This window comes from Salvelinus sp. IW2-2015, linkage group LG5 (genome assembly GCF_002910315.2).
Source record: "Salvelinus sp. IW2-2015 linkage group LG5, ASM291031v2, whole genome shotgun sequence".
In the NCBI taxonomy this organism is placed as follows: domain Eukaryota; kingdom Metazoa; phylum Chordata; class Actinopteri; order Salmoniformes; family Salmonidae; genus Salvelinus; species Salvelinus sp. IW2-2015.
Window position 1 is genome coordinate 5,356,943 of NC_036844.1, and position 24,738 is coordinate 5,381,680.

The 24,738-nt window shown below is 45.6% G+C and overlaps 1 protein-coding gene across 1 annotated transcript in view; it reads left to right on the top strand.

Moving 5' to 3' along the window:
• The first annotated feature begins 227 nt into the window (after positions 1–227).
• Positions 228–24,738, top strand: part of LOC111964473 (rho guanine nucleotide exchange factor 28-like) — a 103,135-nt gene continuing 78,624 nt past the window's right edge. The window contains exons 1-3 of the mRNA XM_070443539.1: positions 228–606; positions 11,444–11,487; positions 24,323–24,473. Coding sequence (XP_070299640.1) covers positions 11,455–11,487; positions 24,323–24,473 — 184 coding nt within the window. The 5' untranslated portion in view covers positions 228–606; positions 11,444–11,454. The remainder of the gene's footprint in view (positions 607–11,443; positions 11,488–24,322; positions 24,474–24,738) is intronic.

Consider the following 24,738-nt stretch of genomic DNA (forward strand, 5'->3'; position numbering starts at 1 on the left):
CGTGGACACGTGACGGTGTTATTGACCCGTAGAAGGGAGACCTGCAGCTTCACTGATCAACCCTGTCAACACAGAAAATATTAGATTATTATTCATTTCTTAACCGAGAATGTCACTGTAAAATAGCTAGCTACGTCCAAATCAGCAGCAAACCCCGAGATCGCAGCGCGTTAAGGGATTCAGAAGGGGCGTGACATTGATGGCGTTCGATGCGCCATGATTTTTGTGTTATTAGCACATAAAACATGGTGCTTATTTCTACATATAGTACATAATTAATGACTGGGTTGTCACTGATGGAGGAGGGGCTGGACCACCACGCACCGTGGAGGAGAGGGCCGGCAGAACGAACCTGGCAGCGGTGCTTAGGGAAACCCAGTTCTCCAAAAATAAAGTTTGCCTACACTCTTCGTACCGAACTGAAGACTTCACGGAATAGATTCGCAAACTGTCGTGTTATTGCTCGTTTTTTACTATTGCCTATTGGGGGAATTAGTAAACGTTAAGACTTTTAGGAGATAGATAGGACGTTGGAAAGTGATCGCTCAACTTTCTACACAGGAAGCGCTTTCAACAAGTCTAGCGAACAGAGCGCGGACGACTCAGGTAAAGTCAAATCCGACAACACAATGTAGCGCTTTGCATCTAGTCTAGCAAACAAAATATAGACAGACAATTTGTAATATATAACCCCACTCAATATTCAAGCAGTTGTATGCCAACGCTCTTCCAATAGTACATTGGCATAGGCTAGCTGACTGCAGGCAGATGTTACAACGCGTTATAAATACGTATAACACGGTGTACTGCTGAGCTTGGGCTCTCTAGAGAACAGTTCCTCTCAAGGTTTCTTCCATACCTTTGCAATTATTTGCCACTGACACCCAGAGCTTTTCTTTCTAGACACTTGGGTCCAGCCAGGTTTTTGTTAAACACTTTGTGACAAATGCAATACAATGACAAAATGTGCTGCAGTGTTAGTTCCTAATGTATTGTTAGAGGGAGGTCATTTGTTCCATAAGGTCTTGGATAAGGATCTATGTTTTGGACTCTAGTGAGAGTGTTGATAATGCATTGCGTATAGAGCTGTTTCACTTTCTTGTACACTTAGGAACAAAAGGTGCTATCAAGAACCTAAAAGGGCTCTTTGTCTGTCGCCATAGGAGAACCCTTTTTGGTCCCAGGTAGAACCCGTTTGGTTCCAGGTAGAACCCTTTTTGGTTTCAATGTAAAAACCCTTTTCACTGAGGGTTCTACATGGAATCCAAAAGGGTTCTTTCTACCTGGAAGTGGAACCGAAACGTTTTTTTTCTTCTTTTAACTGACCTGGCACGAGAAGGTTATTTTCCACATTATCTCAGGTTCACTGGAGAGAAAAGTAAGAACCATATTCTATTGAAACCTGCTCCTTAATAACATACAACAGAGAACGTTTCCACAACCATAAAATCAATCATATTTTCATACCAGCTATCTTCTAAAATGTTGTGAAGTGACGATAATGGAGCACTTGTCAGGATGACATCGTTTTAATAGGTTATACTGTCTGCAACTTTAATAGCATCATAAATCAGGTTGAAAAAGCCGTGTCTAGTCGTTTTCCTATCTTAGTTCACCTGCGTATCAGCCCTTACTGGAGCAGAATGATTCTGTTTCCTCGACTGAGGACTCATAATGTGCTTGTCTTGGCAGCTGTGTTACATTGTCATCATTCCAGCTTGCATCCCTTTCTCAGGGGCCATGAATCAACACATACATGAGCATTTAGCTAAATGTTCCTGAGAATCATTTCTATCTCACAACCACACCTGTGCCAAATGCACCAAAGACAATGAGCTGCTACATTTTGGAATTACCAAACGGTATGGCGAAATCAAGATTCACCGGTTCAGGTAATGTACAGTTGACGTGGGTGATGTCATGTGACAGAACACTCTCAGGACCTCTCAGGATATTGACATTTGAAAATATTTGGGTACATGACCAGATGTCAAAGCTTGTGTTCCTTCTGGTTTTGACGTGTTTGTTCTCTATTGTGTAGAGAGTGACTGGTTAGTCATTGTTCACATAAGCTAGTCTCCCAGGCCCCGTGTCTGGCTAGGGGCCAAAATCTGGTTTCTTACACGCAGACGCACTGAAGAGTAGAGCGGTCAGGGTTAGGAGGACGTCACAACACCTGAGGCTTTTTCAAGGTGATGCAGGGCACAACACCTGAGGCTTTTTCAAGGTATGCAGGGCTCCAAATGAATATTTTCCCAACGTAAAAAAAAGTTAAAAGCACAACATACAATCTAGGTGCAACAGAATATACATATTTTTTAAATTGAGATATAGCAAGAAGTCATTAATTAATTTATATGATCATTGATCTTTTGAAAAAGCTATTTCCTTATTTCTGTGCCCCCAAATGTTTAGATATACTGGTAAAGTAACCAGGTTGTTAGCTAGCTAGCTAATGAGGTAACATAACTGAACAAGGTGTAAACAAATGCCTGTGAGTGGTTTTGGAGCAACCCACAACATGGTTTATGAAGGCCTAAAAACAACCTTTTTGGTCCACCAACCACTGTGGCAGGTAGATGAAAAAATCTACCAGCCACTCATTACCTGCCACTTATAATTATTACCAGCCAATGTATTTATTTGCCATAATAACACCAACAACAAATACGGTGTCTCAGTTTTGTTTTTCCAGATTTTGGATTCCCCCCAGATTTTCTTCAGGTTTTCACACAAAAAAATCACTTATTTTAATAGAACATCCGATTTTGTTGTTTTTCTAAGTCCACAACAACCCTTAAACCACATCAGGAGACGACCTTTGAGGTCTGGGAAGAAAATAAAAAACACATTTTGGAGGGTATAGTTGCCCTTTTAATTTAATTTGCGTACCTCTAGAGACCGTTTTTTTGCATGGAGTTTTTTTTCCTGTACTGAATGCACGAAATACCACCCGATTTGATACAATTCCACATGACATTATATCATTCTGCCAGGGTATCCTGCTTTGCAGTTAATGGTGTGCAGTTACCGGGGTAACGGGGCTCTCCCGTGGTGTCTGAAAAAAGAATAGAAAAGATGAGAATCTTCAATGTCTCTTCGCTAGCAGTTCTTTCCAACTCAAACTAACATTGTTTTGTTCACATGCTAGGTTGTTTTCCAATGTAAATATCCAAGAAACACGAAGACAAAGTCACACTGAGTATGTTTACATGAGCGCTAATAATCAGATTTTATACTGATTATGGCTCTAGGCCGAGTGTGGCATTTGTCATGTGAACACTTTACTCTGCTAATCTTAATCGGTGTCACTTCAAAATCAAAGTAAGCATACACTGATTGCCCAGAAAAGCAGTTGTTTCAATCTTTTTAATTATTAAGACATGTAAACAGCTTAATTTGTGTTGTAGCAGTATATTTGATATGCGCATGTGCCAGCAATGGTATTGCAAGCCTCCCTCCTTTGTGTGAGTGAAGAAAGTGTGGGAAAATGTATAGTTTTCACATACAGACTTTATATGTACGATCTCAGAATCAAATAGGCTTTGCAAACATTTATTTAGATTGGCGATTTTCTGCGTTTATTTAAATAGGGACTATGCAGAAATTTCCATCTTTGCCTGGTTGCTAAAATTAGAATAATTCCCCTAATTTCAGTTTGTGACCAAACAACCTTTTTTTTAACTAGGCAAGTCAGTTAAGAACAAATTCTTATTTACGATGATGGCCAGGGGCAGGACGTCAGATTTTTACCTTGTCAGCTCAGGGATTCGATCCAGCAACCTTTTGGTTACTGGCCCAACACTCTAACCACTAAGCTACCTGCCGTCATAGCAAGTATAGTATAGAGAACCATTGTACCATCTAAACCGCCGTGAAATATAATTTCCATAACCAAAAATATTGTATTTTTAGCTGTTTGAAGCTGGTGTACAAACTAAAGACTAAAAAAGAAACTTAAGGGAAGCATAGAAATATTGCATATAGAACAGATCTACCGCTTCTTAGACTTGCTTTCAATGAGAATGACAGATATATGGCTCACATTTCTATGTGAATTTGGTCAGGTCACCTAAAAAGTTACATATTGCAGCTTTAAGTCCCATCAGGTAGCCTGATTTCAGATGTGTCCATTAGTGATGCGCAGGTTGATTCATAACCCACAGTCACTGTGGTTATATCCGCAGGGCGGGTAGGTTTAGGGTCATGAAATATTATTTTAGGATATCTGGCATTAGTGCGTAATTCTAGGCTATAGGGCCTAACTGTACGCGCATCAAATAATCCTACACACCAATCACCAAATGCTTTTGGGAACGAGCAAAAAAAGTTAACATCTATTAATGGAGGCAAAAAAAAAAATGTCGGAGTTTAATTCAATAAGAGAAAAGCTGCGAAATGGAGAGTAAAGAGTAAGTAAAGTAAAGAGAAGGGAGGGCCAGAAAAGTAATGTTTTGAAAAGATTTGTTGAAGTGGTGAAAGAGGATGATAGCAGTGTGATGATAGCAGTGGGATGATTGTGAGGCACTATACCATTTCGACAGTCACAAGATGGATTTCAAATAGGCTTGACCTGTAGCCTACTGGTCAGATGGGTTAAATAGAAACTAAAATCTGGACACTGACTGTAGGTCTATAACCTCTCACATAGCCTTATAAACTCCTGCAGAATTAAGCATTTCTTGCTGGTGAACAAACAGCTGACCCGCGCACCACAAGTGTCCATATAAACAGGATTATTAGGGGAAATCATTCTTGTTGCAAAGCATGCAAACGTTTTAAACAAACTATTATATTGATCTGACTATCTACAATAATCATATTATTGTGTGCATTTAACCTAGAGGGGCTATCAAGATTAACCAGTGTGAAGGAACAAACCTTGATTAGGGAGTATTAGGCAGAAATGAGGAAAAGCGTAGAGCAGCACCCTTGGCCGAGGGTGTGCCAGTGTCCACCCCTAGTGGTGCATCTCCTGCCAGGGCAAAGAACAGCGGGCAGTGTGAAATACCCATGTTCCCTCTGGACAACAAGTCCGCTCCTACATTCAGTACTCCCGGGACATCAGTCACGCGTAATGAGAGGAGTTGTGCTCTGTTCCACAGAATAATCTTGACAGCCAGTCTCTATGTAAATGCAGAGAGTGAGTGCCACCCTGGCGGTTGATGTATGCTATCACAGTCGTATTGTCTGTCCTGACCATGATGTACCGCTCTTCCCTCGTGAACTGGGCCCCATCCCGTGAGTGTTGCTTCTGTCGTCAACACCTCACTGACACTACCCCTAGGAGAGTGCCTGTAACGAAGATGAAGGGGCTCCTCCAGTGGCGGAGGACCGAGAGACAGACTGTGGTCACCTTTATCTTTCGATTTAGGTGACAAAGTACACAGGTACTGGGCAGAGACCCAATGCTGGAAGTCTCTCATCCTCAGTAGTCCCAGTGGTACTACTGAAATGGTGGAAGCCATCAACCCCAGCACTCTGAGACATGTTCTGAACAGGGCAAAACACTGATGGAACGACGTGATGCGGCTGACCGATAGTGTGGTCCAGAAGAGATAGAATCCAGTCTGACACCCAGGTGTTCTTTCTAGTCTCTGAGTGGGCACCAAACAGCTCTTTTTCTGGTTGATCTTGAACCAGGATGCCAGAGCCGCTTTCACACACTTGCTGAACGTCTGGGTGGCTAATGCAAGCCCGAAGGAGACCGCAAGGTACTCGTAGGCCGTGCCCTGGAAGGCGAACCCGAGAAACCTGGCAGAATGCTAATGTGAAAATAAGCGCCCTGCAGGTAAACTGTGGTGAAACAGTCACCTCGACGAATAGAGCGAGACAGCACGTTGAGCATAAGGAATATGAACTTCCTCAGATGGCTGTTGAGGACCCGTAGGTCCAAAATGGAGCGTTGAAAGCGGGTGGTTTCATAGCAAACTGCAGTGTCTACCCCTTTGTGACTGTGGACAGGACCCAGGGCTGGACTGTGCGTGTGTGCCAGTTCACTGCTCTTGTAGCGAGTTGCCCACAAGTTATTTTTCAAACTTATTTCATTTGCTGCTTCACATTTCTCTAGTTTAGGCTACTTACCGTAATGAACGATATCGGCAAAATGCCTGCGATAAGTGATCGGTATGGTCTGTGTCGATGTATTTTCGGTTTATCATCCCGGATCCAGAGTTGAGTGAACTCCCTCCATCTTCCCTGCGGGTGGAAACATAGGAATGAGCCGCTGCACGGGGGAATAGGGCTCTTGGAGCGCAAATGTGCCTCTCCCCCGTTTTGTTGGGGGAGCAAAGTCTGCGTTCAGCCCAAGAGAGGACAGGCCAGAACATGATGTGAACTGTTGACTGCCCCTCTCTGCCGCTGGGGACTGACCTCTTCTTCGCTCCAAGGGAATCAACGGGGCGGGGCCTCGTTGCAGGTGCAACGAAGAACCGCTTCCCCCACTGGCTGCCTCTGTTATTGGGTCTTGACTGGGGGCTCGCAGTCTGCAGCGTCACAGGGGTTTTAGTGGCCCTAGCGCCAATGTACTGCCCTCTCCCTGCCACGAAGCCATGCTGTCTTCTTGCTGGGGTTCCACGGTTCCCAGGAATGTGAGGCAAGGCGAAGTTGAAGGCTTCGCCCTCCTTCTTGTGAAGTTCGAACCTCTGCCGCATGGCGGTGGCCTGCCGCCCGCCCAAACAGTTCTTTGGGCTCAACAGGAGCATTGAGGAAGTTTGCCTTCTCCTTGTCTGATAGGCTGGACAAACTCAGCCAGAGGGGGCTCTCCCCAACCACCGCAAGGCTCATAGTGCACCCACGGCTTTAAATGCCGCCTCTGGAGACACAGAGGTTTTTATACAGTTGAAGTCGGAAGTTTACATACACCTGAGCCAACTACATTTGAATTCAGTTTTTCACAATTCCTGACATTTAATCCTAGTAAAAATTCCCTGTCTTAAAAAAATGTGAAATGTCAGAATAATAGTAGAGCGAATGATTTCTTTCAGTTTTTATTTCTTTCATCACATTCCCAGTGAGTCAGAAGTTTACATACACTAAATAGTATTTGGTAGCATAGACTTTAAATTGTTAAACTTGGGTCAAACGTTTCGGGTAGCCTTCCACAAGCTTCCCACAATAAGTTGGGTGAATTTTGGCCCATTCCTCCTGACAGAGCTGGTGTAATTGAATCAGGTTTTGTAGGCCTACTTGCTCGCACACGCTTTTTCAGTTCTGCCCACAAATTTTCTATAGGATTGAGGTCAGGGATTTGTAATGGCCACTACAATACCTTGACTTTGTTGTCCTTAAGCCATTTGCCACAACTTTGGAAGTATGCTTGGGGTCATTGTTCATTTGGAAAACCCATTTGCGACCAAGCTTTAACTTCCTGACTGATGTCTTGAGATGTTACTTCAGTATATCCACATAATTTTCCTACCTCATGATGCCATCTATTTTGTGAAGTGCACCAGTCCCTCCTGCAGCAAAGCACCCCCACAACATGATGCTGCCACCCCCGTGCTTCACGGTTGGGATGGTGTTCTTCAGCTCGCAAGCGTCCCCCTTTTTCCTCCAAACATAACAATGGTCATTATGGCCAAACAGTTATGTTTTGTTTCATCAGACCAGAGGACATTTCTCCAAAAGATAAGATCTTTGTCCCCAATGTGCAGTTGCAAACCGTAGTCTGGCTTTTTTATGGCAGTTTTGGAGCGGTGTCTTCTTCCTTGCTGAGCGGCCTTTCAGGTTATGTCGATATAGGATTCGTTTTACTGTGGATATAGATACTTGTGTACCTGTTTCCTCCAGCATCTTCACAAGGTCTTTTGCTGTTGTTCTGGGATTGATTTGCACTTTTCACATGAAATAACGTTCATCTCTAGGAGACAGAACACGTCTCCTTCCTGAGCTGTATGACGGCAGCGTGGTCCCATGGTGTTTATACTTGCTTACTATTGTTTGTACAGATGAACGTGGTAACTTCAGGCGTTTGGAAATTGCTTCCAAGGATGAACCAGACTTGTGGAGGTCTACAATTTGTTTCTGAGGTCTTGGCTGATTTCTTTTGATTTTCCCATGATATCAAGCAAAGGGGCACTGAGTTTGAAGGTAGGCCTTGAAATACATCCACAGGTACACCTCCAATTGACTCAAAATATGTCAATTAGCCTGTCAGAAGCTTTTAAAGCCATGACATAATTTTCTGGAATTTTCCAAGCTGTTTAAAGGCACAGTCAACTTAGTGTATGTCAACTTCTGACCCACTGGAATTGTGATACAGTGAATTATAAGAGAAATAATCTATCTGTAAACAATTGTTGGAAAAATTACTTGTGTCATGCACAAAGTAGATGTCCTAGACGACTTGCCAAAACGATATTTTGTTAACAAGAAATTTGTGGAGTGGATGATAAACAAGTTTTAATGACTCCAACCTAAGTGTATGTAAACTTCCGACTTCAACTGTATATGCGACAACGCAGATTTTCTCCCCGAGATCATGGTTAGCCGTCCCGATGCATAGGAGGTTGCCCATCTCCTGTAACAGGTCCGACCTGGTAGGCCATCTGTACGGATGTGTTATTAAATCAAATTTTATTGGTCACATACACATATTTATTGTGGATGTAGCAAAATGCTTGTGTTCCTAGCTCCAACAGTGCAGTAATATCTAATAATTCACAACAATACACACAAATCTAGAAGTAAAAGAATGATGTTAAGAAATATATCAATATTAGGACGAGCAATGGCGGAGTGGTATTGACTAAAATACAGTAGAATAGAAACCAGTATATACATCTGAAATTGTTAAAGCAGTGTCGTTGGCAAACTCAGTCCATACTGAAAGTGCCACAGACTTGTAGACCTTCTGGATTGAGACTGAGAAGCTTTCCATCTTTCCAGGAAGGGAAATGCTGGTCAGAGAGGAGACACAGCTGGGGTTGTGGTGGTTGGCCAAGGATTGCTCCACAACCGGAGGCTTGCTGAAACCCAGCACCTCCATGCCCTGCATGTCCAAAGCGGCAAACTCCCTAGTCAGGGCATTACTGTACAGGAGCTTTTCCTAGTTACGTTTGGCTTCCGCCAAACAGGCTGGGACCGTCGGGACGAGTTGCTTCCCCGGGATTGTGCGAGAGGGGATTCTCTTCTCATCGAACCAGTCCCTCTCGGCATTGCCGCCCCCCTCAGGTGCATTCCACCCAATATTGAGATTGGCTGCAGCCCGCTTGCAAACATCAATAAGCCAGTACTTCTTCTTGTGTTTCAATGCTCCGCTTAGGGCACTGGTGGGCCTCGAGCCCTGGGCTTGGAGTTCCTCTTCCCGATTGTCTTCGTCAGGGAAGAGACAACTAATGCTGTCATCCTCTTCGATAACGAGCTACCCCTCCCCCGCTGTGTCTTCGTCAAATAGCGGGTGGAAGTTCAGGGAGGGAGCTCAGGAGGTCTGGGGTTGGGGTTGTGGAGTTTCCTCCTCGCCCGAAGGCTATGAGGAAGAGGAGCCTCGAGGAGGGGCTGCTTTACGCAGTCTCCGTTTGAGGCCGGTCCTCGGCAGCTCCTTACAATGCACGCAGGACACCGGGTGAGCGAGAGCCGTCAGTGCATGTTCTTCCCCCAAGCAGGTGATACACGAAGTGTGTATCCTTGCCAGCTATCATAGCCCCACATGGCTAGCCGGGGCAGGGGTGTGCCGGTGCTGTGGCAGGAGCTGTGCTCGGTTCTCCTTGAGTAGGGGTAGCAGATTCCATAACTCTGAGGGACACACAATGGTTTTATCCTCGAGTTAAAGGGATACTTTGGGATTTTGGTAATGAGGCCTTTCATCTACATCCCCAGAGTCAGATGTTTGTGTCTCTGTGTCCAGTATGAAGGAAGTTAGAGGTAGTTTCACGAGCCAATGCTAACTACCGTTAGCACAATGACTGGAAGTCTATGGGTATCTACGAAGCGAATTCTACTCAAAGCAAATCTTTCCTTTCGGTCAGTACTCCCGTTCGGTAGCGTTATGCCTTGCAGTTCGCCTGAGAACAGTGAAGCAGGAAGACAAGGATCAAGTCGTGCTGAGGAAAGCTTATAGAGAGCGAGAATGACCAGAGCGCGGGGCGTGGGGAACTGATAATGAGTAGGGTCTCTCCTCATTCGCCACTCGACCTGTCTGACTTTGAAAGATGTTGTGTGATTGGACCTTCCGTAGTGATAGGCTTGTCCAACGATATCCCATAGTGAAACAAATATTTGAAAGAGAACATACAGGTTATTCTATATCAGATAGTGACACACATAAACAGCGACCCTACACACACAAACTGTTACGCTGCACCCATATTACGAAAGTTCAGTTTTCTATCCATAGTTCAAAAGTTTTTTTCTGACCCCGCAGACATGAGTGATAACACCATTATAGAATGATAATATCCTGAGTGACAATAACAGAAAATAGCAATACCTGTTACAAGATCATGAAAATCACGCCCCAGCCCGTGGCATCAGGCACCTTATCTATTGACAAGGATACATCTGACTACATTAGCAACCGTCAGTGAAAAGGACAGTGAAATGTATTTCCTGTGACATCCCTCCAGCACACCACTCAGAGTATCACCTGTCAAAATCTCTGGGTTTTGATGTCATTTGAGGGACTTTTATCATGTAACGACAGTGGAAAATGTAACTCATAAGACGAGGAAGATTTCTTGGTTGCTTTCCTCTATGATAGTTGTTTCTCATCATTCCCTTGTCTAGACTGAGCTATACCTTTATAGGGCTGACAGCATCTCTCTTTCACTTTGAAGTCATGCAGTATTCACACACACAAACAGCTGAGAGTGTATTCAGACCGGATCAGGTGTATGCAGGTGGCTAAAGTTACACTTTCAGCACAGTGTCCTCCATTCCTGCAACCTGCCACAAAATAGAAAGCGAAACACAGCAAATAATGTAGCCTGCAAAGACCGACTGCACACTAAAGCCTTCCAACGTTAGCTGATTCTCTAATTCTGGGAAAGTTAAGGTAAAATACATGTATTCTAGACACCGACAGACAGATTGGATCGCTCTTTCCCATGGAGTAAAAAAGCCAAATATGAAGGGACGGGGAGGAATGGAAGGAGAGATGGGATAATAATGAAAGGATAACGGTGTTTCATAGAAGACCTCATGTTCCGACCATACCAGGGTGGAGAGAAGATTAGGTTGTGTCTCACACGTAGAGTAGAGCCTTGTGGATGCTGTAGCTCTGACTGCCCAATTTAATAAACTGCTTCAGTACTGGAATTACTGTAGAGAGGAGTTTGGACAAAATCTGGGATATATTTTCCTGGCATGCTGATCATTGTTTTGATGATACCAGTGTGTTAATCAGATGTATGCAGGGTTGTTGTTACCTATTGGTTATTACAGTTGTACTATGGTTGTAATAATATATATGACCGTGTCACTTTTCTTCTTATTGGTTCATCAGATGCTCAGAACATGGAGTTGAACAGAGGAGAAGTGCCTCTATATGTAAGTACTGCTATACTGTTTATTCTCTGTGTGTGTATGTGACTACCTGTAATGTTTCTCCTCAGCTACCTCTCTCTCTCTATGCCCTTTCATTTTCCCTCTCTCCGTTTCCTCTCTCTCTGTTTCCTCTCTCTCCGTTCCCTGTTTCTCCCTCCGGTTGGTGGTTGACTGACTTGCGTTGTGTTGAGGTTGGGCTGCAGGTGAAATCTAACCCTGGTGTGTTACACTCCCCTGGGATAGAAACCTTCACATCCGGCCTGTTCTCCAGATGGACAAGGCCTACTGAGACCACTAAAAGCCCATTATTTTATACATACTTGTGTGTGTGTGAGAGAGAGGCGGCATGTGCGTGTTTGATAAATAGTGTGCTCAAGTGGTAAGGAAATAGGGACCAGTAAAAGGGAGAATGAGAACTATAAAAGATGAATCTACTGTTTATTGGTTCTGAGCAGGTAGGCCCAGACCTGAGTGGCTATATGTTTATTCTAAAGGTCAGTACATGTGTTTTCTATTTGAGGCGAATTAGGAGTGGGTTCTCAGAAGGTCATTTTAAAGCTTCTCATTTATTTTCATTAAATGTGTAATGACTCGCTCTCTTACTCTCTCTCTATCTCTCTCTTACTCTCTCTCTTCCCCTCACTCTCCCACTGCCCATTTTTCTCTTCCTCTCTTCTCCTGTGTGGTAGAATCCTGGGTGGGTGGGCCAGCCAGCCGGCCGGCCGGCCAGGCGCTGAAGGTTTGCCAGATATCTGGAGGACAGAGCGAGAGTAGAGTATCCGTTTGTTTTTACTAGTTTACCAGTGTTTCAGAGTTGACCTGAAGACGTTTTCTTTCTGTTATTGAGAGCCTGGTCGCCTGTTTGGTCTGTAAATCTGTCCGCAATAAGCAGTCATGGAACACGTAACGTTCATGATTCATATCCTAGTTTTCTCTCGTTGTTTAGACCGTTATCTCTGGTTGCAGAACTTAAATTCTCTAGTGAGCCGTGACATTTTTACAACAGTACAGTACTCGCTGTTACTTTGAAAGTACTCACAGACACTCACTTACTCTTACTAGAGTTGACTAGGTTTTACCATGTTTCAGTTGAACTCTCACTGGTGTATGTCTGTATGGCCAAAAATGTACCGTAAAGGTTGAACCTATACATCTGTGTTACAAGATGAAGTGTAGTCTCCACCCTGAGGTCATAGCGCTGCCTCTGCAGCACGGCTCCTCTCACCTCTGAATGAGAGCCAGACTTAAATGCTCTGCCTTGTGGATGTAGGCTGTACTATATTTCACTCATTTAAAGAGTGTTATTATAACTGGCCTGTAAAAGTGTTATGGTGTAGCGGTCCTGCACAAAGACAACATAGAGCCTTGCCTCTCACCACACCAGAAAGTCCACAATCGGTACAATGAACAAACGGTAGTATTGATAGAAGTTCTCACTGTGTAACTGCCTGTGTCTGGTCTGAAGGGGTGGTTTGTGCTGTGTGTGGAACCTTCAGACTGCGATTTACTGAGTTTGAATGAGATGAAGTGTGTGTGTGTGTGTGTGTGTGTGTTTGTGGTATGTGTGAGGTGATCTGGCAGTGCGTTTGTTGGCTGGCTATGAGAGATTACCTGGTAGACGACTGGCAGGCCGCTGGTGATTTGCGTTAGAAGGGGAGAATGTGAGGGATTCTATTTAAGTGATAATGCCAGAGAAGCCGGTGTTGGGTGGATATATTGCCACGGGTGTTGTGCGGCCCGAGATGAAGTCGAGCCAATATATCCTCCAAACACCGGCTCCAAGGGCATTAGCACTTTTATACAACATATTCAAATAATGATTTGCATATTTTCATTAAAAACGTTATTTTGATGCCATTTCATGAATATTTTCATGCCATTTCATCCTTCCACAAGATATAGTCCCGACACAAATCTAGGGTTGCTACCCAAGCCGGCTGGTCGTTCGTTCTATCGGTTCGGTTGCCAGAGACACGACCCAGTCGTTAAGTCTTTTTGTTCTGTATCTATGGATGCAACCCAGTCGTTTGTCCTAAAAGTTCTATTTCCATACAGGCTGGCAATGTTCTTATCCCTTGCTTACTAGCTAGCCAACTACGGCTAACTTAGTCATGTCAAACAGTGCAGCCAGAATAACAAAAAAGTATCTGCATTTGCATTTGTTTATGCTGTTTTCTAGTGACATTTATTTGCATACATCCATAAAAATGAGCTAATGATGCACGATTTCACCTGGCTCTCTCGTCAGGACACTGTTGTTCAGAGGAGCTAGCCAACACCACAGCTAACACAATCACTTCAAACTGAAGCTAGAATGACTGCAAACTAGCTTCATTTCGTTTCGTTTTACCAGTTTTTTTTATTGATATTTCTTTGTATATATCCATAAAAATGATGCTGATTCATGATTTCGACTGGCTGAGAAAAGCTGCCTGCCTGTCTGTCATCCTGACACTTTCATACTATGCCACAGCTGAGATCGAATTTGAATATTGAAACAATATTGCAAATGTCAGAGAGACAGACCAAGGTTTATTCAAATCTCCGCTGTTGAAAACTAAATGTTAGTCTAAAAGAAGTGTGAGATAATGTCTAGATGCTTTTTATAGTGGAGATCAAGTTTATAAACTGCCTGGCTGGGCTGATGAGACAGTGGATTTGCGCAGTCAGATGGAACAGAGTAAATAGGCCTTTTAATGTCATAGATTTCGCCAGTGGTAACTTGTGAAATAGACACCGGCTGGAATGCGGTTTTAACCAATCAGCATTCAGGATTAGACCCACCCATTGTATAAAAATAGTTAATTATGATTATTTAGAACCACTTTAACAAAGAGAAATGAAAGGTATACATATTGGTGTGTGTGTGTGTGTATATGTGTATCCCAAGTGCAATTATGCTATGATAGAGGGGGTAAGAACTGCTGGTTGAGTCAGTATTAAAACTTGGGTCTCTATCTACTGTACATACAGTTGTGGTTAACGATTACTATAACCTCTGATTCTTTTTAGCAGTGGTGGAAACGGTTGCAGAAGGGAGGGGGGGCACGGCTTAACTCTGTCCGGAATTGCGACAGGGAGAAAAATCAGCTTTAAATTTGAGCAGCTTTAAAAAAAAAAATTATCCACAGATCTGAGCGAAAATGTTGCGGTGTGAAAAAATACTCTGATTGTCTAGCTTTTATTTAGGTGATTTCTAGTTCACAAAGATGATATAAAAAAAATATATAGGTCAATTATCTTTTCTAAATACTTTGTCTGGGATTAGTCATTTAACTGTACACGGAAAGCCTTTTTCCATCCCAAAAATGGCTTAAACAAATAAATAAATGTTTTTGTTTGTTTGTTTGGTGTGGCCGCCGCTAAATTAATACAGGGGAAACGCTGAACCTTTTTGTGCGTCAGATAATGAAGTTAATGTTTTTGCCATGCCTGGTTTACCAATCTGGGAATAACAGGGAAGTCTCACCATGTCTTTCCTCTATCACTGGATGATAAGCAGCTCAAAGTAGAGCAATAGATGTCACGCCCTGATCTTTCACCTGTCTGTGATTGTCTCCACCCCCCTCCAGGTGTCACCCATCTTCCCCATTATCTCCTGTGTATTTATACCTGTGTTCTCTGTTTAAAATATTTTGTACGAACTGGCCATGACTGACTCAGCACACTTGGACCAGCTCCGCAACACCATCTCCTCCCAAGGAGCCACCATTGGTAGGCACGAGGAGTTGTGGCCAAATGTCACGACCTAGCTTTGGACAAATTGCCTACTAGGCAGTCTACCACGACGATAACCTCCGAGCCTCTCAGTAACCCGGCTGGTAGCAGAGCCGTCACCCAGGTTTCCCGGGAACCACACTTACCTCCTCCGGAGCGCTACGATGGAGATTCCAGAACCTGCCGGGCCTTTCTCTCCCAGTGCTCCCTTGTTTTCGAGTTGTAGCCTATTTCGTTCCCCTCGTACCTCTCGAGGATAGCGTACATCATTCTGCTGATGTCCAGGAGGGCATTCTCCTGGGCCACGGCGGTGTGGGAGCAACAATCCACCGTCTGCCTCAGTCTGGAGGTATTTGTGGCGGAGGTGAGAAGTTTGAGGCTCCGGTGTCCGGGAGAGAGGCTGCCCAGAGGTTACTCCAGCGTTGGCAGGACTCCCTCAGTGTGGCACTGAGGACTATGCATTGGAATTCCGCAAGCTAGCAACGGAGGGTGCCTGGAACCCTGAAGCGCTGTTCGCCACGGAGTATCGGTGGAAGTAAAGGACGAGCTTGCAACCCGGGAACTACCGACGGATCTCAACTCACGGATCGATGGGCGGCTATGGGAACACAGAAGGGAGAAGAGGTTTGATTGTGGTCCCAATCGCTCACTCAAGGATCCCACCTTGTATGTGATGGACTCCAGAAGTCCCCGGCGTCTACGTCCCCGGGAGGATCCGAGCTTACCCGAGTTCCTCCCAAGAGTCTCCGAAGACTGACGATTTACCTCTTCCCGAGCGGATGCAGCTCGGTAGGGCTAGGCTGTCTCCAGCCGAACGGGTATGCAGACTTAACACCCAGTGTTGTCTGTATTGCGGTACTGTCGGTCATTATGTGTCTACCTGTCACTTCAAGAGCCCTAACTCATTGGTAGGAATGAGTACTCTGGCGCGTCCTAAGTACAATTTAGCTTCCCCCCCTACTCCATGCCACCCTGCTGTGGGGTGACCAGTCCAAGTCTCTCCAGGTACTCATCGACTCGGGGGCCGATATGAGTCTTATGGATGTTGCCCTGCCGTCCGAGCTGGGCATCCCCACTCAACCCTTCTCCTTTCCCATGAATGTTAGAGCGCTGGACGGGCATTCTATAGGCTGGGTCACCCACCATACCACCCCCATCAACCTACGAGTGTCGGGGAACCACAGCGAGACGATCCAATTCCTCCTAATTGAGTCTCAGCAGGTTCGTATGATATTGGGATTCTCTTGGCTCCAGCGACACAATCCCCTGATTGACTGGTCTACTGGTGCCATCGTCAGCTGGAGCCCGTTCTGCCACACTCATTGCCTGAAATCAGCTCTGCCTCTCCCGGGACGTCTTCCTGAGTGCTTGGAAATTGCCCCGGATCTCTCCGCCATTCCCGTGGAGTGCCAGGAGGTACTCCGGTAGGGGTTCAATAAGGCCCGGGCCACTTCGCTTCCGCAACACCAACCAGTAAACAAGGATGTTAAGCCGGATGCTCTGACACGCCACTATAGCCCTGCGGCTACACCCCCGGAAGCCGAGACCTTTCCCCCCTGCTCCAAGATCATTAGCCCCTCTGCTGTTCATCCTCTGTTGCCCTGTACCCTCCGTATACTTCCTACTTTTCAGGTGTCTAAACCCATGTCTCACAGCCCTTTGCCAGGTGGCGTCCCTAGAGGGTGGGTACTGTCACGCCCTGATCTGTTTCACCTGTCCTTGTGATTGTCTCCACCCCCCTCCAGGTGTCGCCCATCTTCCCCATTATCCCCTGTGTATTTATACCCATGTTCTCTGTTTGTCTGTTGCCAGTTTGTCTTGTTTGTCAAGTCAACCAGTGTTTTTCTCAGCTGCTGCTTTTCCCCAGTCTCTCTTTTTCTCACCCTCCTGGTTTTGACCCTTGTCTGCCTGGACTCAGAGCCCGCCTGCCTGACCACTCTGCCTGCCCTTGACCCTGAGCCTGCCAGCCGTCCTGTACCTTGGCCCCACTGCTCTGGATTATTGACTCCTGCCTTGACCTGTTGTTTGCCTGCCCCTGTTGCTGTAATAAACATTGTTACTTCAACACAGTCTGCACTTGGGTCTTACCTGAAACGTTATAATGGAGGCCTTTTGAATGCAAGCAACTATGATAAAACACATTAAGTCTACCACATAATGTGTGTGGCTACATTGCACAGAAGACCCACTAATACAATTCTAATCTTCTGCACCAATCATTCAGTGCAATAGCCTTGGGACAAGGTTTTTAAAGACTTACGTTTAGACATGATGGTAACTTTCAATTTTGTGTATCGTTCTTCATACATGGTATCAGTAGGTTTGCACAAAAAATTCAGGTTACTTTTACAAATAAGTCCCTGTAATGCTTATGATGCCATGCGAGTTTGAGTGTCAGTCATTTTGACTTTTACATTAATGTGTCATTAGTGTGCTAGATTTGTTCAGAGGTATGTGGCTCAGGCAGTGTACTGTAACATTTCTCTGTTCCGATGCGCGCACACACACACAAAGCCACCCTGAAGACCTCAGTGTGATTCACATTCTGGAATGTACATCAATGTTCCCATTGCCTTGTCATGTGCATAGGTATAAAACACTGTTTTATATCTATCGTCATGTGTGTCTTCCTTATCGTTCTGGATTTTTTTGTTTTTGTTTGTTTGGCTTGATTGATTGTCTTTGAGTAATCTTGAAATGCTTTTGGGTGTAGGATACTCATATATATATTTTTTTAACCTTTTATTTAACTAGGCAAGTCAGTTAAGAACAAATTCCTATTTTCAATGTTGGCCTAGGAACAGTGGGTTAACTGCCTTGTCAGCTCGGGAATTCTTCGATCTTTCGGTTACTAGTCAAACGCTCTAACCACTAGGCTACCTGCCGCCCCAGTGGTAGCCTGCTGTATAGGTGCTGAAAGTTGGTATGGCAGTAGAAATGTCAGAGTTCTATGTTGGAATGGCAGAGTTCTAAGCACTATGGCCTCAGATGATCTTTGATGTAACAATGGCGCCGGAGAAGAAGGCTGATGTTTTACGTGTCCCCAACCGATTGTGTTTTTGTTCGTTTATTTGCAACAATTTTTTTTACTTATTTTGTACATAATTTTGCCGCTACCGCCTCTTATGACCGAAAATAGCTTCTGGACATCAGGACTGCGATTACTCACTACGGACTGGCAGAATCCTCTTTTCATTTAACGAGTCTGATGAGCCCGACGCGAATGATATACGACTTTCTCGGGAACAGGCCAGATCCCCATGATTTGCGTGAAGAAGAGGCGGAGAAAAGTGGCTAGAGGGCGGGCTGCCTTCTGAGAATTCGTAGACGATCGAATAAACGCCCACTTCCTTCTATTCTGCTAGCAAACGTGCAATCTTTGGAGAATAAAATCAATGACCTACGCGGAAGATTAAACTACCAACGGGACTTTCAAAAATGTAATATCTTACGCTTCACAGAGTCGTGGCTGAACGGCGTCATTTCAACATACAGCTGGCTGGTTATATGTTGTACCGGCAGGATAGAACAGTGGCATCTGGTAAGACAAGGGGTGACGGACTATGTGTTTTTGTAAATAACAGCTGGTGCACGATATCTAAGGAAATCTTGAGCTATTGCTTGCCTGAGGTAGAGTATCTCATGATAAGCTGTAGACCACACTATCTACCTAGAGTTTTCATCTGTATTTTTCGTAGCTGTTTACATACAACCACAGACTGAGGCTGTCACTAAGACAGATGAGCTGTATTCCGCCATAAGCAAATAAGAAAACGCTCACCCAGAGGCGGCGCTCCTAGTAGCCGGGGACTTTAATGCAGGGAAACTTAAATCTGTTTTACCAAATTTCTATCAGCATGTTAAATGTGCAACCAGAGGGAAAAAAACTCTGGACCACCTTTACTCCACACACAGAGACGCATACAAAGCTCTCCCTCGCCCTCCATTTGGCAAATCTGACCATAATTATATCCTCTTGATTCCTGCTTACAAGCAAAAATGAAAGCAGGAAGCACCAGTGACTAGATAAATCAAAAAGTGGTCAGATAAAGCAGATGCTAAACTACAGGACTGTTTTGCTAGCACAGACTGGAAAATGTTCCGGGATTCTTCCGATGGCATTGAGGAGTACACCACATCAGTCATTGGCTTCATTAATAAGTGCATCGATGACATCGTACCCACAGTGACTGTGAGTACATACCCCAACCAGAAGCCATGGATTACAGGCAACATCCGCACTGAGCTAAAGGCTAGAGATGCCACCTTCAAGGAGCGGTACTCTAACCTGGAAGCTTATAAGAAATCCCACTATGCCCTCCGACGAACCATCAAACAGGCAAAGCATCAATACAGGACTAAGATCGAATCGTACTACACCGGCTCTGACGCTCGTCGTATGTGGCAGGGCTTGCAAACCATTACAGACTACAAATAGAAGCACAGCCGAGAGCTGCCCAGTGACACGAGCCTACCAGACGAGCTAAATTACTTCTAAGCTCTCTTCGAGGCAAATAACACTGAAACATGCATGAGAGCACCAGCACGATGTGAGTAAGACCTTTACACAGGTCAACAATCACAAGGCCGCAGGGCCAGATGGATTACCAGGACGTGTAGTGCGAGCATGCGCTGACCAACTGGCAAGTGTCTTCACTGACATTATCAACCTCTCCCTGTCCGAGTCTGTAATACCAACATGTTTTAAGCAGACCACCATAGTGCCTGTGCCCAAGAATACTAAGGTAACCTACCTAAATGACTACCAACTCGTAGCACTCACATCTGTAGCCATGACGTGCTTTGAAAGGCTGGTCATGGCTCACATTAACACCATTATCCCAGAAACCCTAGACCCACTCCAATTTGCATACCGCCCCAACAGATCCACAGATGATGCAATCTCTATTGCACTCCACACTGCCCTTTCCCACCTGGACAAAAGGAACCCCTATTTGAGAATGCTATTCATTGACTACAGCTCAGCGTTCAACACCATAGTGCCCTCAAAGCTCATCAATAAGCTAAGGACCCTGGGACTAAACACCTCCCTCTGCAACTGGATCCTGGACTTCCTGACGGGCCGCCCCCAGGTGGTAAGGGTAGGTAACACACATCTGCCATGCTGATCCTCAACACAGGGGCCCCTCAGGGGTGTGTGCTCAGTCCCCTCCTGTATTCCCGGTTCACTCATGACTGCATGTTCAGGCACGACACCAACATCATAATTAATTTTGCCGATGACACAACAGTGGTAGGCCTGATCACCAACAACAACGAGAGCCTATAGGGAGGAGGTCAGAGACCTGGCCGTGTGGTGCCAGGACAACAACCTCTCCCTCAACGTGATCAAGACAAAGGAGATGATTGTGAACTACAGGAAAAANGAGGAGGTCAGAGACCTGGCCGTGTGGTGCCAGGACAACAACCTCTCCCTCAACGTGATCAAGACAAAGGAGATGATTGTGAACTACAGGAAAAAAAGGACCGAACACGCCCCCATTCTCATCAAAGGTGCTGCAGTGGAGCAGGTTGAGAGCTTGAAGTTCCTTGGTGTCCACATCAGCAACAAACTAACATGGTCCAAGCACACCGAGACAGTCTTGAAGAGGGAATGACAACCTATTCCCCCTCAGGAGACTGAAAAGATTTGGCATGGGTCCTCAGATCATCAAAATGTTATACAGCTGCACTATTGAGAGCATCCTGACCAGTTGCATCACTGCCTGGTATGGTAACTGCTCGGCCTCAGACCGCAAGGCACTACAGAGGGTAGTGCAAACTGCCCAGTACATCACTGGGGCCAAGTTTCCTGCCATCTGCCATCCAGGACCTCTATACCAGACGGTGTCAGAGGAAGGCCCTAAAAATTGTCAAAGACTCCAGCTACCCTAGTCATAGACTGTACTCTCTGCTACCGCACGGCAAGCGGTACCGGAGCGCCAAGTCTAAGTCTATGAGGCTTCTAAACAGCTTCTACTCCAAAGCAATAAGACTCCTGAACATCTAATCAAATGGCTACCCAGACTATTTGCACTACCCCCCCCCCCCTTTTACAACCCTGCTACTATCTGTTGTTATCGTCTATGCATTGTCACTTTAATAACTCTACCTACATGTACATATTACCTCAACTAACCGGTGCCCCCGCTCATTGACTCTGTACCAGTACCCCCTGTATATGGTCTCGCTATTTTTATTTTACTGCTGCTCTTTAATTGCTTGTTTCTTTTATTTCTTATCCTTATTTTTTTTAAACTGCATTGTTGGTTAGGGGCTCGTAAGTAAGCATTTCACTGTAAGGTCTACACCTGTTGTATTCGGCGCATGTGACTAATAAAATTTGATTTGATTTCATCAAAGCTGATCCATGAAGTAATTTGTTTTTAATAAGGGCCATTCAGATCAGTCCTATTATGATTCTGTAAGAGGATTAGAACCTGTTTCTCTACTTCGGATCTAATATGCACTTCAGTGAATAGCAGAACACAGCTCCACTAGTTGTTATTGTACATTATTRAAAGACCAGGGAAGTTAAATTAGGCGTGTGCGCTTGTTTGTGTGTGTGCATGCGTGCACTTGTATGTGTAGGTGAGTCCTGCCAGCATATCAGAAGCGTCTTCTGTTTTTCAAAATCATTCTTGTTGTGAGGCTACTAGGCTATTTATACAGGCCACTTGCTGTTGAACTTGTTGTTGCAGTAGCTCTGGCTGGCTCCCCTGACGTCACGTGTGTGTGTGTGTGTGGATCACTCAGAAAGAAGATAACGCTACAGAGCCCTGATCTAATGACTCCTGATCCCCAAGAGACCACAGATGGGTTAGCGTGACCTAGCTGTTGTTCTTTTCATCACCATCATGAGAGCGTTAAGTTAAAAGTCATGTTGGTTATAGGCTTTAGAAAAATAGGCTATAATCAGGATGTGGCAGGCCTGGAGGTTGGAGCAGGGCAAAGGCCAATGGATCCACACTGGGGATCGACCTATTCGGATATAGCTGATTCTCACGGGCAGCACTGGTTTCCGGCTCTGCTTGGCCCAATTTCGGATATGGCGTACAGTGCGTTTTCGTCAATTCCTGCGCCTACTGGGGATGATGGCTTCTATGATAGTAGTCGTTCCCCTGGGGCTATTATTAATGRAGCCTTTCCAGCGCTGGGTGCTAACCACTGGATTGGACACATCTCATCTAAATCGGTCGATTCAGGTGTCCCTGGCATGCCTTCGAGCACTGGCCCAGTGGGGAGACCCCCAGGTACTGTCGCAAGCGGTTCTCATGGGCCAGGTGTTATTCTGCAAGGTGGTCACGACAGACACATCCCCCCAAGGGTGGGGCGCGCTGTGCAATGGCTACTCGATTCTGGGGGTATGGACTGRGGCACAGAGTGCCTGGCATATCAATTACCTGGAGCTTCTAACAGTGTATTTGGCACTCAGGCTTCTCCTCCCTCGTTGTTGGGCTGGCAAGTGCTGGTCAGATCTGACATGACGACAGCGGCTTACATCAACAGGCAGGGGGGACCCGGTCTCTCCCTGTCCTCGCTTTGGTACGCTCCATGTTGCTGTGGAGCGGAGCGCACTTGCTTTTGCTCGGGTCCAGATCTGCTATCCAGGGTTGGCCCTAGGTGGCTACACACCTGGGTGGTTACCCAGATATGGGAGAGGTTCGGCAGGGCCAACCTAGACCTTTCCACATCGTGGGAAAACATGCAGTGTCGTCTGTTTTTCTCAGAGGGACCCGAGCTCTCCGTTGGGAACAGACGCCCTGGCGCTCCAGTTGCCTCGGACCCTCCTTTATGGATTTCCTCCCGTGGAGCTGATTGGAGCCCACGTCGGAGAGGGTTGCCCCAGGAGGGCTTATCATTGATTKTTTTGGCTCCCCGTTGGCCCAGACGGCCTTGGTTCGRGGAGATCATTAGCCTGTTGGGCGGGGTCCCGTGGCAACTCCCGTTGCGCAGGGACCTGTTGTCCCAGGCACATAGGCAGGTTTGGCACGCAAAGCCATAGATTTTCTGATTGCTAGAGGTTTACCTCTGAACGTTATTGTTACCATTCAGTCCACAACCTGTATGCGTAAAAGAGGTAGGCGTTTGAGGTCTGGGAGGGACATCCTTATGTTCCTACAGGAGCTTTTTTAGCAGGGTCGGGCATTCTCCAAGTGTACATGGCCGCTATCTCAGGGCGTCATGTGGGAATTGACAGAGCCACACCGGGTGGCCACCCCCTGTGCTGTTCCTGAAAGGTGTGCACAGTCTCAGACTGGTCTTTAAACCTATTACACCTACATGCGTTTTGGCTCTGGTTTTGGAGGCACCGTGTACGGCCCCCTTTGAGACTCTGGAGTCGGATCTGAAGATCCTCTCCCACAAGACCTTCCTGCTCATGGCTTTGGCCTCGGGTTAAATGTGTTGGGGACCTACACACATTCTCCGTACACCCTTCCTGTACTCAGTTTGCCCCTGGAGACTAGGGTGGCATATAGCAGGAAGGGGCAAAGGTTACCTAGCGGCGAGCGGGCCCACTCCACCAGGGGTCTGGCAGCTTTTTAAAGGGTTGACTGCAGGGGATATTTATGCTGCGTTGAGTTGGGCATCACCACACACCACACACTTTTGTGAGGTTTTATTGCTTGGATGTCACTGCACCACAGTGTAGTGTGCTTACAGCTGGGACAGGAGAGGGTCATGAGGCAGTGCGCAGGACGCGCATACCCAGGCTATTGCATCTTGCGGAGTTGAGGTCTGGGAGGTCTGCCATGAGCCATTTCATTTGGTATCCGTTGAGGCGGGACTCCATTCCCCATAGTTTCATTGGCCTTGTCAGGTGTGATTCTTCAATCGAAGTCGCGAGAGTACGACTCCCCATAGTTGTATTGTACCTTGTTTCTTTCCTTCAGAGAACAGTAGTTATAGTCCATAATGTAACGTTATTAACGGTGGCCTTGATGAACAGTCACAGGAATGTGTTGATGCGCTGTCTTCTAATTTTCTGTTCTTCTCTCTAGATAGAAAACCAATGAAACCATATCGTGATATCACACGGTAAAACCCTTTTTTATCCCCACCCCCTTTCTCTCTCTTTCTTTTGTTCTCTCGTTCTCTCTCTGTCCATCTCTCTTCTCAGGGCCAATTGGAAGTGTGTGCTCTTCTGCAGGTTCCAGATCTAGAACCAGAACAGACAGAGTTCTATGTGGTTTTAGAAGGTTCCAGACTAGCCCATGTTACTCTAGGGAAGAGAACAGAGGATGGAAAGTCTCTGTGCTTCACTGTTCCAGGTGAGTCCCACAATTCCTGGTGCCCATTGATCCCAGATCAGTCTGACAGTCACACACAGAGCTACTGACTGAGGTTCGAACAGAACCCTTAGTTTGATACAGGGTCATTGCCACCAGTTATCATTAATTCCCCTTTTATTCAAATTTTAGGTCAAAATAACTGCGATTCTAATAAAGTCAGTAGATGTATTCATAGCAGTAGTTTGCCTAACTTAATGAGGACCATGTTGGTCCAAACATTGTTGCTCGATCACAATCTTCAATA